General features: G+C 43.9%; 1 protein-coding gene across 1 annotated transcript in view; it reads right to left on the bottom strand.

Moving 5' to 3' along the window:
• Positions 1–15,019, bottom strand: part of LOC135513885 (zinc finger matrin-type protein 4-like) — a 193,622-nt gene that overhangs the window by 13,813 nt on the left and 164,790 nt on the right. The window contains exon 6 of the mRNA XM_064936878.1: positions 7,031–7,127. Within this exon, the coding sequence (XP_064792950.1) occupies positions 7,031–7,127 (97 nt within the window). The remainder of the gene's footprint in view (positions 1–7,030; positions 7,128–15,019) is intronic.

The following is a 15,019-nucleotide window of genomic DNA, read 5'->3' as shown; positions in this document are numbered from 1 at the left end:
AGATCACAAACAACAAAACAGTGATGTTTGTGTGTAGAGAAGCGGGACACAGGAAATATTGGTGGTAAATTGATCATCACAGTGAAAAGAAAGAGGGGAAACGGAGGAGAGGTAGAATTCAGAGACATGTCAGACAGACTGTCAATCAGCAAGGCATGGGCCTGAGCAGCAGGTGTGCTGGGGGGGCTGGATGAAAGCATACATACCTACCCACTTACCTCTCTCTTTGTGACCGTGGGGGACAGACAGAGAGAAGGCAGCAGTATCAGTGCGTGTGACTAGGGAGAAGCAGGTGGGAGAGCACATCCAAACACTGCCACTCACCATACTGTTCCATTCTGTTTCATATCCCAGGTTCAGCACGGCACCAGCCACCAGGATAAACAGAATAAATCAAGCTGCCTTTGTCTGACCATTTTAACGGCTGTATTTCAGCTGTTGAATACATTAGGTTTTATGGTCACGTCCGTAGCAGAGGACACACAGCACCACCCTTTTCCCTGACACACAAACAGAGTAGCTTCAGTGGAATACTAATCCCACCATAAAATCTACACCCAATGGGTCTGCTATACTCTCAATAATAGAGTATAGCAATATACTCTGTCGACACCATTCTGTACACATCTGGCCCTTCTTTGGACACTGTGCTGACCTCCAAACAAGCTTCAACGCCATACAACACTCCTTCCGTGGCCTCCAACTGCGTTAAAATGTTAGGAAAACTAAGTGCATGCTCTTCAACCAATTGCTGCCAGCACCCTCCCGCCTGACTAGCATCACTACTCTGGACGGTTCTGAACTAGAACATGGGGCCAACTACAAATACCTAGGTGTCTGGTTAGACTGTAATCTCTCCTTCCAGACTCATATTAATAAATCCTCTTAGAGATCGGGCTACTTTTTTCAACATTCTGTTAAAAATCGTGCAACATTTCAACGTCCTGCTACTCATGCCAGGAATATAGTATATGCATATGATTAGTATGTGTGCATAGAAAACACTCTGAAGTTGGTGTCTGTGACTATAACAGAACGAGTTCCGTGGTCAAAATCGCCAGATAACTTGGTCACTAAATCGACGGAGAAAAAATCAATCCGCCAGTCTATGTATTGTCTATTGGAAGGAAAAATACTTAAGGCTGAGAATACAGTTCCTATATCTTCCACACGATGTCGCCAGTGTTGTGATTTCGATTCAACTAAATCCTTGGTCATCTGTTGGCAATGGAACCGGAAAAGTTGGCTACGTTTCCCAAACTTGTGCCTATTGAATACAGATCGCTCCGTGATCAATTTGATCGTTTATTAATGTTTAGTAATACCTAAAGTTGGATTACAGAAGTAGTTTGAAGTGTTTTGTCAAAGTTTATAGGCAACTTTTTTAATTTAAAAAAATAACGTTGCGTTTAAAAAATGTGTTTTTCCTGGATCTGACGGCCTTCATAAATGGACATTTTGGGTACACAAGGACCGATTTAATCGAAAAAAAAGACCCAATTGTGATGTTTATGGGACATATAGGAGTGCCAACAAAGAATCTCGTCAAAGGTAATGAATGTTTTATTTTTTTATTTTTTCTGCGTTTTGTGTAGCGCCGGCTACACAAAACTACACATACCCTCGTAAAACTGACTCTCCTACCGATCCTTGACTTCGGAGATGTCATTGACAAAATAGCCCCCAACACTCTACTCAGCAAACTGGATGTAGTCTATCACAGTGCCATCCGTTTTATCGCCAAGGCGCCACTGCGACCTGTATGCTCTCATTGGCTGGCCCTCACTACAGATCCGTCGCCAAACCCAGTGGCTCCAGGTCATCTATAAGTCTTTGCTAGGTAAAGCCCCACCTTACCTCAGCTCATTGGTCACCATAGCAACATCCACCCCCGTGTGCTACACACGCTCCAGCAGGTATATTGCACTGATCATCCCAAAGCCAACACTTCCTTTGGCTGCCTTTCCTTCCAGTTCTCTGCTTCCAATGACTGGAACTAATTGCAAAAATCTCTGAAGCTGGAGTCTTGTCTCCATCTCTAACTTTAAGCATCAGCTGTCAGAGCAGCTTACCAATCACTGTACCTGTACACAGCCAATCTGTAAATAGCACACCCGACTACCTCATCCCCATATTATTACTTACCCTCTTGCTCTTTTGCACCCCAGTATCTCTACTTGCACATCATCATCTGCACATCTATCGCTCCAGTATTAATGCTAAATTGTAATGATTTTCGCCTCTAGGGCCTATTTATTGCCTACCTCCCTACTCTTCTACATTTGCACACACTGTAGATAGATTTTTATTTTGTGTTATTGGCTGTACGTTTGTTTATGTGTAACTCTGTTGTTGTTTTTGTCGCACTGCTTTGCTTTATCTTGGCCAGGTTGCAGTTGTAAATGAGAACTTGTTTCCAACTGGCCGACCTGGTTAAATAAAAGTGAAATAAAAAACAATCTCCATATCATCTTAAATTTCTTGTAGTATTGTATGCTTTTATTATGTTGTAGGTGCTCCGTTGAAAAAGAGGCCTTGGTCTCAATGGGTTAAATAGAGGTTAAATAATCGAAAGATGAGATGGGCTATGGTCACAAAAGTCAAATGAGGCCCTAGGGGCCCTGGTCAACAGTAGTGCACTAAGGAACCGGGTGCCATTTGGGATACAGCCTATAAAGTTATATTTATAGATTATCATTAATACTTGTTTTACCTCACATAAATGTCTGACTAGTGCTACATGATGCAATGAATGGTGTGTCAAACCTGAGAGGTGAGCCAACCATCACATCATGCATTAATCAGCTTTCTTTCTTTTTGGGGGGGTTGTTTCCACACATGGGAAACAAGAGCAGCAATAACAAATCACTGCGACAACATCCAACCTGACATACTCATCCTCTCATTCGCTCCAGTCTCAGACATGGCAACTGGGAGTGAGAGAACGCAGTGGCTAATGTCTTTCTGCGCACCATTAGTATGTGTGAGTGTGGGGGGAGGGTTAGGGAGGCTGGGAGGGAGGGTAGAGAAGAGTGCAGGCAAGCAGCGGGGAATGGAGATAGTTGGGCGAGGGATCGGTGACTGCATGGTAATGAGGCTGTCTGCTTGCGCTATCAATACTGGAAGAGCGGCGGGACTGAGGAGCGGAGGGACTGAGGGACTGGTCTCGATCACACAATGTGCCCCCGCCTCGCCTCGTACCGCTCCCACCGGCCTCGTTACCTTCCCCTCTTCACGTTTGATCATGAAAATGCATGTTGTGACCCAGGCTCTTATTTCCGAGCCTGGCTGCTCCTGTGTCTCGTCATCATCCACTGCAAGAGATCATTACACATAGGAAAGCCCATCTCAGGCTCTGTTAATCCACATCTAGAGGCGGCAGGTAGGCCACTTAAAAAATAAAAATAAAATTAGCCTAAAATGACATACCCAAATCTAACTGCCTGTACCTCAGGCCCTGAAGTAAGGATATGCATTTTCTTGGTACCATTTGAAAGGAAACATGTTGAAGTTTGTGGAAATATGAAAGGAATGTTGGAGAATATAACACATTAGTTCTGGTAAAAGATAATACAAAGAAAAAAGGTACTATCTTTGAAATGCAAGAGAAAGGCCATAATGTATTATTCCAGCCCAGGTGCAATTTAGATATTGGCCACGAGATGGCAGCAGTGTATGTGCAAAGTTTTAGACTGATCCAATGAACCATTGCATTTCTGTTCAAAACTTTGTATCAAGACTGCCCAAATGTGCCTAATTTGTTTATTAATAACTTTTCAAGTTAAACTGTGCACTACTGTGCACTCTCCTCAAACAATAGCATGGTATTCTTTCACTGTAATAGCTAGTGTAAATTGGACAGTGCAGTTAGATTAACAATAATTTAAGCTTTCTGACAATATCAGATATGTCTATGTCCTGGTTGAATGTTCTTGTTACTTACAACCTCATGCTAATCACATTAGCCTACGTTAGCTCAACCGTCCCACAGGGGACCCACTAATCCTCAAGTAGCTGAGTATAAGCCCAGTAACTGAAAGGTCACTGGTTCGAATCTCCGAACCTACTAGGTGAAACATCTGCCGATATGCCCTTGAGCAAGGCACTTAACCCTAATAGCAGACCTTGAGACTGGGGAGGAGATGGGAGCTCAGTCAGCTCACAAAGCCAGCAGGCTATTTCTGTCACAGCAGCCTGGACCAGCAGCCTTAGCCCCTCCTAAAAGACTCCTTATGCCGTAACAAGGAAGGACAAACGATGGATCCTCGTCATAAAAGAGTGCACTATATAGGGAATAGGGTGCCAATTGAGACACAAACAGGTACATTGCTACTGTGTGCTCAAATGAAGTGCAGGACAACGACTGACTGGTACGGTGCTACGGTGTGCTCAAATGAAGTGCAGGACAACGACTGACTGGTACGGTGCTACGGTGTGCTCAAATGAAGTGCAGGACAACGACTGACTGGTACGGTGCTACGGTGTGCTCAAATGAAGTGCAGGACAACGACTGACTGGTACGGTGCTACGGTGTGCTCAAATGAAGTGCAGGACAACGACTGACTGGTACGGTGCTACGGTGTGCTCAAATGAAGTGCAGGACAACTGACTACGGTGACGGTGTGCTCAAATGAAGTGCAGGACAACGACTGACTGGTACGGTGTACGGTGTGCTCAAATGAAGTGCAGGACAACGACTGACTGGTACGGTGCTACGGTGTGCTCAAATGAAGTGCAGGACAACGAACTGGACGGTGACTGGTCAAATGAAGTGCAGGACAACGTGACTACGGTGTGCTCAAATGAAGTGCAGGACAACGACTGACTGGTACGGTGCTACGGTGTGCTCAAATGAAGTGCAGGACAACGACTGACTGGTACGGTGCTACGGTGTGCTCAAATGAAGTGCAGGACAACGACTGACTGGTACGGTGCTACGGTGTGCTCAAATGAAGTGCAGGACAACGACTGACTGGTACGGTGCTACGGTGTGCTCAAATGAAGTGCAGGACAACGACTGACTGGTACGGTGTGCTCAAATGCTACGGTGCTACGGTGTGCTCAAATGAAGTGCAGGACAACGACTGACTGGTACGGTGCTACGGTGTGCTCAAATGAAGTGCAGGACAACGACTGACTGGTACGGTGCTACGGTGTGCTCAAATGAAGTGCAGGACAACGACTGACTGTGCTCAAATGAAGTGCTGGTACGGTGTGCTCAAATGAAGTGCAGGACAACGACTGACTGGTACGGTGCTACGGTGTGCTCAAATGAAGTGCAGGACAACGACTGACTGGTACGGTGCTACGGTGTGCTCAAATGAAGTGACTGACTGTGAAGAATACTTGGAAAGCAAAAAGAGAAACATGTCAGACAGCCAAATTGAGTTAGTAAATGAAAGAACGATCTTGATTTGTGGCATACTTTCTGCTTCAGATGCCAGCAGCACTGGCATGGGTTTAAGTATTTAAGCATCCAGGCTTTGTACGGTTGTAGCAGGCTTGTTCATGTAGTATTGATCACACATCTCATTAGTAAGCATATTGTGAAGGGGTAATTTGTCCCCCACCCTCAGTCAAAATAGAATTTCCTCTCTGAAGTTCTTGGACTCATTTCAAGTTAGCTACGCTGAGTTCGTGAATCTTGGCTAGCTGGTATCAATTTGTGATGAGACTGGGGAGGTCAATATGACCCTTACCTAACATGACCTCATGCAATTTATAGTGCATCATTTTTTTTTCAGTGGAAATAGTATTCAGACAAATGACTGACAAACTGTTGATGAGTGTTTCCTGTAGCCTAACCCTTCTCTGTGAAGTCACTCCATCAAATTAAAAGTAACTATATCATCCAAGTCATCAAATGCACAACTGCTTTCATATTAACTGCCATCTTCTATTTGTCTGGCTGTATATAGGACAAGATACAACAATGACAGATCTGACCTTTCTGGAGAGAGAGAGAATGTTATTGTCACATGCACCGGATAGCTATTCTATCTGGGTAAACTGGCATAAAGCACTGACCTAAATACACCGAGAACGAGAGGAAAGAGAAGTTGCTTTGGCCTACTGGGGTGGGTGGATCTGCCTGTGTGGAAAGACACTAGCATCAATGAGGCAGTGGAGCATAACTAAGGTGCAGGGCTAAAGTGTCATGTCTCTTGATGCCTGCATCCCTGTGGACACGTACGGGCAGAGAGGGTCCTACAAGGGGAATTCATTCAAGGACACGCACCATGAAAAAGCCCATCAATTCACACCAACTGGCCAGGCTGTGCTGAGTTGGGCCCAATACCAGGTCATCCTCTGACTGCCCTCCCTACATATGCATTCTGTCTCTGCATACCGACCCTACATACTGTTCCTACATACTGTTTCAGGACAAAAGCTGTGTGTTTGACTCTGAACACTGGGTGTTGATCATGTTTCAGCATGGCCCGCTTGAGTTAGAAGACTTACTGTTAGTTTTGTGTGTTGGTTGTGTGTTAGCACTAGTTGTTTGAGTTAGATGGTTGTGTGTGCATTATGGTTGTGTATTAGCGGTAGTTGTTTGTTCACTCTGATGAGCACGGCCTGGTGGCGCTAGCCTGGGCTCTGGGTGTTGTGTCTACAGTAGAACAAGCACTTGTTGATCTGCATTTTGCTCCTGCAGGCACCACGGCATGTCCACCAATTAGCAGCAGCAATGTGAAAGAAGTCGAAAAATGTCTCAATTAGACACATTTCTCCTCCTTAAAAATTAACTGCTTTCAATGAGATTGAACATAAGTGGAAAAATATCCAACGATGCCCAAAGCCAGCAGAGAGACTCTCACTCCTCCCCTCTGATATTTTGCTCACTCGGTCTCAGCTGATGCAAAATGTAAAAACCCTCCTTGAAAGTGCCAATTGAATTTCAGTGGCATAGCATACATAAACGTAAACCAAACGCAATACAATTTACATGCTGGAAACTCACCATCAGACAAGGAAAAAACAAAGTGTGACATTGTCTGTTTACCTGCAGTACACAGAGGAGAAGACTCACTTGTTTTGGTGCTTTGAGCCCTGCAGATGTGCATGGTACTGTGCCACAGAGTTGAGTGTGACATTGCAGACTTCACACGTATAACTACGTTTCAGACCTGGAATAAGAACACACACACACACACACACACACACACACACACACACACACACACACACACACACACACACACACACACACACACACACACACACACACACACACACACACACACACACACACACACACACACACACACACACACACACACACACACACACACACACACACACACACACACACACACACACACACACACACACACACACACACACACACACACACACACACACACACACACACACACACACACACACACACACACACACACACACACACACACACACACACACACACACACACACACACACACACACACACACACACACACACACACACACACACACACACACACACACACACACACACACACACACACACACACACACACACACACACACACACACACACACACACACACACACACACAAGATTAGACAAGTGTGTATGTATTAACTTACTATTTGTTTCAATCAAATTATTGTACTTTGGAACTATGGAACCATGTTCAATGTTCCACCACAAATTCAATTAATGTGTATACATTCACTATTCTATCCCACTGGAGAGTCCTATATGGAATTGTTAGTTCTCTATTGAAAATACCTGGTCAGCATGCTGTCACTATGCTGTCACTAAATAAGGTAGAAGACAAGAGGGGATGAGAACTCTTACTGACAGAAGCTCTCTCTTCCATACAGCTGGCCGTAAAAGACACTAGCAATATGTCCCAAATGGGACTATGGACTAGAGGTCGTCCGATTACGATTTTTCAACGCCAATACCAATTACTGGAGGACCAAAAAAAAAGGCGGACGATTTTTTTATTATTATTTTTTTGACATTTATTTGTAATAATGACAAGTACAACAATACTGAATTAACAGTTATTTAAACTTAATATAATACATCAATAAAATCAATTTAGCCTCAAATAAATAATGAAACATGTTTCATTTGGTTTACATAATGCAAAAACAAAGTGTTGGAGAAGAAAGTAAAAGTGCAATATGTGCCATGTAAGAAAGCTAACGTTTAAGTTCCTTGCTCAGAACATGAGAACATATGAAAGCTGGTGGTTCCTTCTAACAAGAGTCTTCAATATTCCCAGGTAAGAAGTTTTAGGTTGTAGTTATTATAGGAATTATAGGACTATTTCTCTCTATACCATTTGTATTTCATATACCTTTGACTATTGGATGTTCTTATAGGCACTTTAGTATTGCCAGTGTAACAGTATAGCTTCCGTCCCTCTCCTCGCTCCTACCTGGGCTCGAACCAGGAACATAACAGCCACCCACAGCCACCGTCGAAGCAGCGTTACCCATGCAGAGCAAGGGGAATAACTACTCCAAGTCTCAGAGCGAGTGACGTTTGAAACGCTATCAGTGCGCACCCCGCTAACTAGCTAGCCATTTCACATCGGTTACACCAGCCTAATCTCGGGAGTTGATAGGCTTGAAGTCATAAACAGCACTGTGCTTGAGAAGAGCTGTGGACAAAACGCACAAAAGTGCTGTTTGAATGAATGCTTACGAGCCTGCTGGTGCCTACCATCGCTCAGTCAGACTGCTCTATCAGATCATAGACTTAGTTATAACATAATTACACACAGAAATACGAGCCATAGGTCATTAATATGGTCGAATCCGGAAACTATCATTTAGAAAACAAGACGTTTATTATTTCGGTAAAATACGGAACCGTTCCGTATTTTATCTAACTGGTGGCATCCATAAGTCTAAATATTCCTGTTACATTGCACAACCTTCAATGTTATGTCATAATTATGTAAAATTAGGCGGCCCAAACTGTTGCATATAACCTGACTCTGCGTACAATGAACCCAAGAGAAGTGACACAATTTCACCTAGTTATTATTGCCTGCTAACCTGAATTTCTTTTAACTTAATATGCAGGTTTAAAAATATATACTTCTGTGTATTGATTTTAAGAAAGGCATTGATGTTTATGGTTAGGTACACATTGGAGCAACGATACGCACCGCATCGATTATATGCAACACATGACATGCTAGATAAACTAGTAATATCATCAACCATGTGTAGTTAACTAGTGATTATGATTGATTGATTGTTTTTTATAAGTTAAGTTTAATGCTAGCTAGCAACTTACCTTGGCTTGTACTGCATTCGCGTAACAGGCAGGCTCCTCGTGGGGTGCAATGTAATCAGGTAGTTAGAGCATTGGACCAGTTAACTGTAAGGTTGCAAGATTGAATCCCCCGAGCTGACAAGGTAAAAATCTGTCGTTCTGCCCCTGAACGAGGCAGTTAACCCACCGTTCCTAGGCCGTCATAGAAAATAAGAATGTGTGGGGCCTCCCGGGTGACACAGTGGTCTAGGGCACTGCATCGCAGTGCTAGCTGTGCCACCAGAGACTCTGGGTTCGCGCCAAGCTCTGTCGCAGCCGGCCGCAACCTGGAGGTCCGTGGAGCGACGCACAATTGGCCTCGCGCCGTCCGGGCTAGGGAGGGTTTTTCCCTGGTAGGGATATCCTTGTCTCATCGCGCACTAGCGACTCCTGTGGTGGGCCGGGTCAGGTGCACGCTAACCAGGTCGCCAGGTGCGGCTGGCTTCCGGGTTGGATGCACGCTGTGTTAAGAAGCAGTGCAGCTTGGTTGGGTTGTGTTTCGGAGGACGCATGGCTTTCGACCTTCGTCTCTCCCGAGCCCGTACGGGAGTTTTAGCGATGAGACAAGATAGTAACTACTAACAATTGGATACCATGAAATTGGGGAGAAAATTCAATTATTAAGATTCAAAAAAAGAGAAAATAACACTTTTTTTTAACTGACTTGCCTAGTTAAATAAAGATTAAATAAAGGTGTAAAACAATAATAATAAATAATCGGCCAAATTGGTGTCCAAAAATACAGATTTCCGATTGTTATGAAATCGGCCCCAATTAATCGGCCATTACGATTAATCGGTCGACCTCTACTATGGACCCTGGTCAAAAGTAGTGCGCTATATAGGGAATAGGGTTCCATTTGAGACTATGGTCAGTGCTCATTGCTCTAGTCTTGCATGTGTCCTAGTCTATCCACTCTACTACTCCTGGTGGGGGAAATGTAAATAATCAATTAAAGATGTGCCCACACTAAATTGTCACACATTCAGTATTGATCACGATGAAATTACATTGAAATGATGAGATCCATGACTGAGGTTTGAGGATTTTGACACACCTTGGCTCTTATTAGCCAAATGAAATTTGAGCTGTTGACTGTATTTTGTTACAAACCATTGCTTTGGCTAATACAACAGGCTAACAAGCTAACTCCAAAATTCAACTAAAATCTGAGTGAGATGATCACTCTATTTCTCACCCCTTCTGATGTGTTCGGCGACTGTGGATCACCAAATCCTGTGACAAACCCTGTATATGTGGATGTGTCCAAAATGGCACCCTATTTCATTGACAGTGCACTATTTTTGACAAGGGTCCATTAAAAGTAGTGTACTATAAAGGGAATAGGGTGCCATTTGGTATGCATTAACAGAGTAAGTGGTCAGTGTAATGGCTGTTATTTTGAGGCTCATGACACAGTGGCATGACAAATTGCCCAATCGCTTGCTTCTTCTCTATGAATAGAGTTAAACCTATAAACATTGTTTGGAGGGTAATAAAGGCCAAGGTAAAGATACATGTCCCCACTTCTCCACCATCATTTAATCTAATTGTCCAATCTCTCCTCCGACCTAAGGTCAGGTCTCCCCATGTTGATGAGCCTTTCTCTCTAGATCACAGCATTAAAACATGTCTTATCAAGAGGCAGCGAGAGAGAGTGGTAAAGGAGGTAGACAGAGAGACACACAGAGAGAGAGAGAGCGAGAGAGAGCGAGAGAGAGCGAGAGAGAGAGAGAGAGAGATCATGTGCTCATGAGCTCCTGAGTTCTTCTGCAAAAACAATCGAATTATAGTTGGATACATGTTGATACACTTACACAGGATACTACCCTCTATATCAAAACATTCAAACCAAATCAAAAGTTCATACCCAAAACCTTGATTTTGGACAAAATTAACTGATTGGATTCTTACTACCAAGGACTATCAAGAAAAAAATTATAACAAACCGAAACCTGGTAATACCATCCAACGCAAAATGATGTTTAGTCTGAACCTACTTCTGAAGCCAAAAAGTAAAATACAATAATCTATAAGTAATTTGTTTATATACAACATAGTAAATAAGGCTACCAAGCTGCCAGGACAGAGCAGGTAAGACTGCAACTTCAATTAGCACTGAAGTGTAAAGTGAGATGTGTGAAAACTATTGAGCGTAACAATGCAGCAGTTTCACAGCCTCCCCCACCCAAATGCAGAGCCCTTTGAAGCCCCCTGCACCATGGCGTGTCCCTGTGCAGTAACCTTTGGATATTAAAAATAACATGGCATGGAATAAGTACAAAAATAAGCTCATCAAGGACAATCCAGAGAAACTATTTGATGACTGCTACAAAGAGGGGAACATAAGCAACTTAATTTTCCACACAGAACATCCCCTGGTATGGCGCAGTGCTATAAGAGCACACTACCCCTATGTCAAGAGAGAGGGTATTGGCCCAGGGTGGAAACTCAGAATACTAGACATTGAGGAAATTGAAACAACCTCTGTCAACGTATACAAGTCTGGGACAGTAATGATGCCAAGGCATCCTCGAGCAGTTCCAGCAGGACTTTTACGGGATCAAACAGAGAGCACAGCAGGAACAGCTCTCTATCAGTGACGACTCCCCGACCCTGAGTGAGTCTGATCACACCCCACCCAGCACTGAACACACCCAGGTCCCACAACTGCAATGCTCCTCCATCATTGAGAGGGATACATTCACTGAGCTGGAGAGAGACATGGTGGAGCTCAGAGAGCTAGTCCACACAATCCAGACAGAACAAACCAGACCAGCACAACAACACCCCCCCCCCAACAAGACCCGGGGGGGGACAGCTAACAGCAGTGAAGGAGGAGGTGAGAAACATGGCACAGCTAACAGCAGTGAAGGAGGAGGTGAGAAACATGGCACAGCTAACAGCAGTGAAGGAGGAGGTGAGAAACATGGCACAGCTAACAGCAGTGAAGGAGGAGGTGAGAAACATGGCACAGCTAACAGCAGTGAAGGAGGAGGTGAGAAACATGGCACAGCTAACAGCAGTGAAGGAGGAGGTGAGAGAAACATGGCACAGCTAACAGCAGTGAAGGAGGAGGTGAGAAACATGGCACAGCTAACAGCAGTGAAGGAGGAGGTGAGAAACATGGCACAGCTAACAGCAGTGAAGGAGGAGGTGAGAGAAACATGGCACAGCTAAAAGCAGTGAAGGAGGAGGTGAGAAACACATGGCACAGCTAACAGCAGTGAAGGGGGAGGTGAGAAACACATGGCACAGCTAACAGCAGTGAAGGAGGAGGTGAGAAACACATGGCACAGCTAACAGCAGTGAAGGAGGAGGTGAGAAACACATGGCACAGCAGTGAAGGAGGAGGTGAGAAACACATGGCACAGCTAACAGCAGTGAAGGAGGAGGTGAGAAACACATGGCACAGCTAACAGCAGTGAAGGAGGAGGTGAGAAACACATGGCACAGCAGTGAAGGAGGAGGTGAGAAACACATGGCACAGCAGTGAAGAAGGAGGTGAGAAAGCTGAGGTGTGAAAGAGAGCAGGACACTCCCCCAGAGAATCCAGTAAAACAGCCCACCTCAGACCCAGACCACCTCAACACCACAATAGGACAGACAATACAGGACCCACCAACCCAACAGATCCCAACCCCTTCTGATACCTCCCCAGATAGCTTTCCTGACAACTCCCACACATCCACTCGAGGAGACTCCAATGCCAGGTACACCTACAGCTCATCCCTTGATTCAAATGGCTGCTCCTCAGACACACTAGGGTCCCCCAGCCACATTATAATTCACACGGGCACAAACGACCTGAGGGCCCAGCAGGAAAGGTTGGCCATAGCACTCAAGGGAGTGATGGTAAAAGTTTTGTGTTCAAAGAAGCTTTTTCAATCTTATCTTGGAATATGCAAGGTCTGAGGTCATCTGCCTTTGGCCTAAAGAGCAGGAACCCAGACTTTATCAAAGAAATTGGAAAAATCAAACATTTTCATCCTACAAGAAACATGGTATAGAGGAGATGGGCCCACTGGTTGCCCAGAGAGCTGGTAGTCCAATCCAACAAACTCCAAGTTGTGAAACAGGGAAGAGACTCTATGCTAATTTGGTGTAGAGCAGACCTAACCCACTCTATTAAATTAGTGAAAACAGGAACATTTTACATCTGGCTAGAAATTAATAAGGAAATTATCTCAACAGAGAAACATTTCCTCATGTGTGCTACCTATATATCCCCAATAGAATACCCATACTTTAACGATGACAGCTTCTCCATCTCTGTAGGGGAGATCGACCATTTCCAGGCCGAGAGACATGTACTCGTTTGTGGTGACTTAAATTCACACTAACACACTGCCACCAGAACCTGACACTCTTAAGCACAAAGGGGGACAAACACCTACCTGGAGGTGACAGTATCCCCTCTAGCCAAAACTATGACAAGACAACCAACAAAAACTCCTGTAGCTCTGTCGCACGCTGGATCTGTACATAGTCAATGGTAGGCTTCAAGGAGACTCCTATGCTAGGTACTCCTACAGCTCATCCCTTGGCAGTAATACTGTAGATTACTTTATCACTGACCTCAACCCAGAGTCTCTCTGAGCATTCACAGTCAGCCCACCATCACCCATATCAGATCACAGCAAAATCTCAGTATACCTGAACAGAGCAATACTCAATCACGATGCATCAAAGCCAAAGGAACTGCACAATTTTAAGAAATGCTATAGATGGATAGCAGTGTAGAAACCTACCAAAAACAATTAGGCAACAACTAATTCAATCCCTTTTAGACAACTTCACGGACAAAACTTATATCTGTAATAGGGAAGGTATAAACTTGGGAGTAGAACGCCTAAACAGTATATTTGACCTTTCAGCTTCCCTGTCAAATCTGAACATTTCAAGCAGACAACCTAAGAAAATGAACAACAATGACAATGAATGACTATGTTTGATGAAGAATGCAAAAACCTAAGAATTAAACTGAGAAACCTATCCAACCAAAAACATAGAGACTCAGAAAACCTGAGTCTACGCCTTCACTATGGTGAATCATTAAAACAATACAGAAATACACTATGGAAAAAGAAGGAACAGCACGTCAGAAATCTGCTCAGTGTAGTTGAAGAATCCATAGACTAACCACTTCTCGGAAAATCGGAACACACTAAACAAACACCAATACTAAGATTTATCTGTCAAAAACGGAGGTGTGGATTAACCACTTCTCCAATCTTTTTGGCTCTATACAAAGAACAAACAGCAAAAACATATGCATGATAAATTACAAATCTTAGAGTCAGCTATTAAAGACTACCAGAACCCACTGGATTCTCCAAATGACATTGAATGAACTACAGGACAAAATATACAAACCCTCCAACCCAAAAAGGCCTGTGATGTTGATGGTATCCTACATGAAATTTAAAATATACAGACCAGAAATTCCAATTGGCTGTACTAAACTCTTTAACATCATCCTCAGCTTTGGGATGTTCACCCTGCACACCCTAATTGACAAACCAAAACGAAGGCAAAGTTTTCATTGCCCTTTATGGTTGTGGGGTCCACTCACCAACCAATAATTCACCAAATGGGGGGAAAAAACTAATTGAAACACCAGATTTTAGCCGATACCCGCTAATTATCAAAATTGAGAAAAGAGCCATTAAATTCCACAACTACCTGAAGGGAAGCGATTCCCAAACCTTCCATAACAAAGCCATCACCTACAGA

The sequence above is a fragment of the Oncorhynchus masou genome, chromosome 25 (genome assembly GCF_036934945.1).
Source record: "Oncorhynchus masou masou isolate Uvic2021 chromosome 25, UVic_Omas_1.1, whole genome shotgun sequence".
NCBI lineage: Eukaryota > Metazoa > Chordata > Actinopteri > Salmoniformes > Salmonidae > Oncorhynchus > Oncorhynchus masou.
Note: the sequence above shows the minus strand (reverse complement) of the source record. Positions and strands in the feature narration are given on the sequence as shown.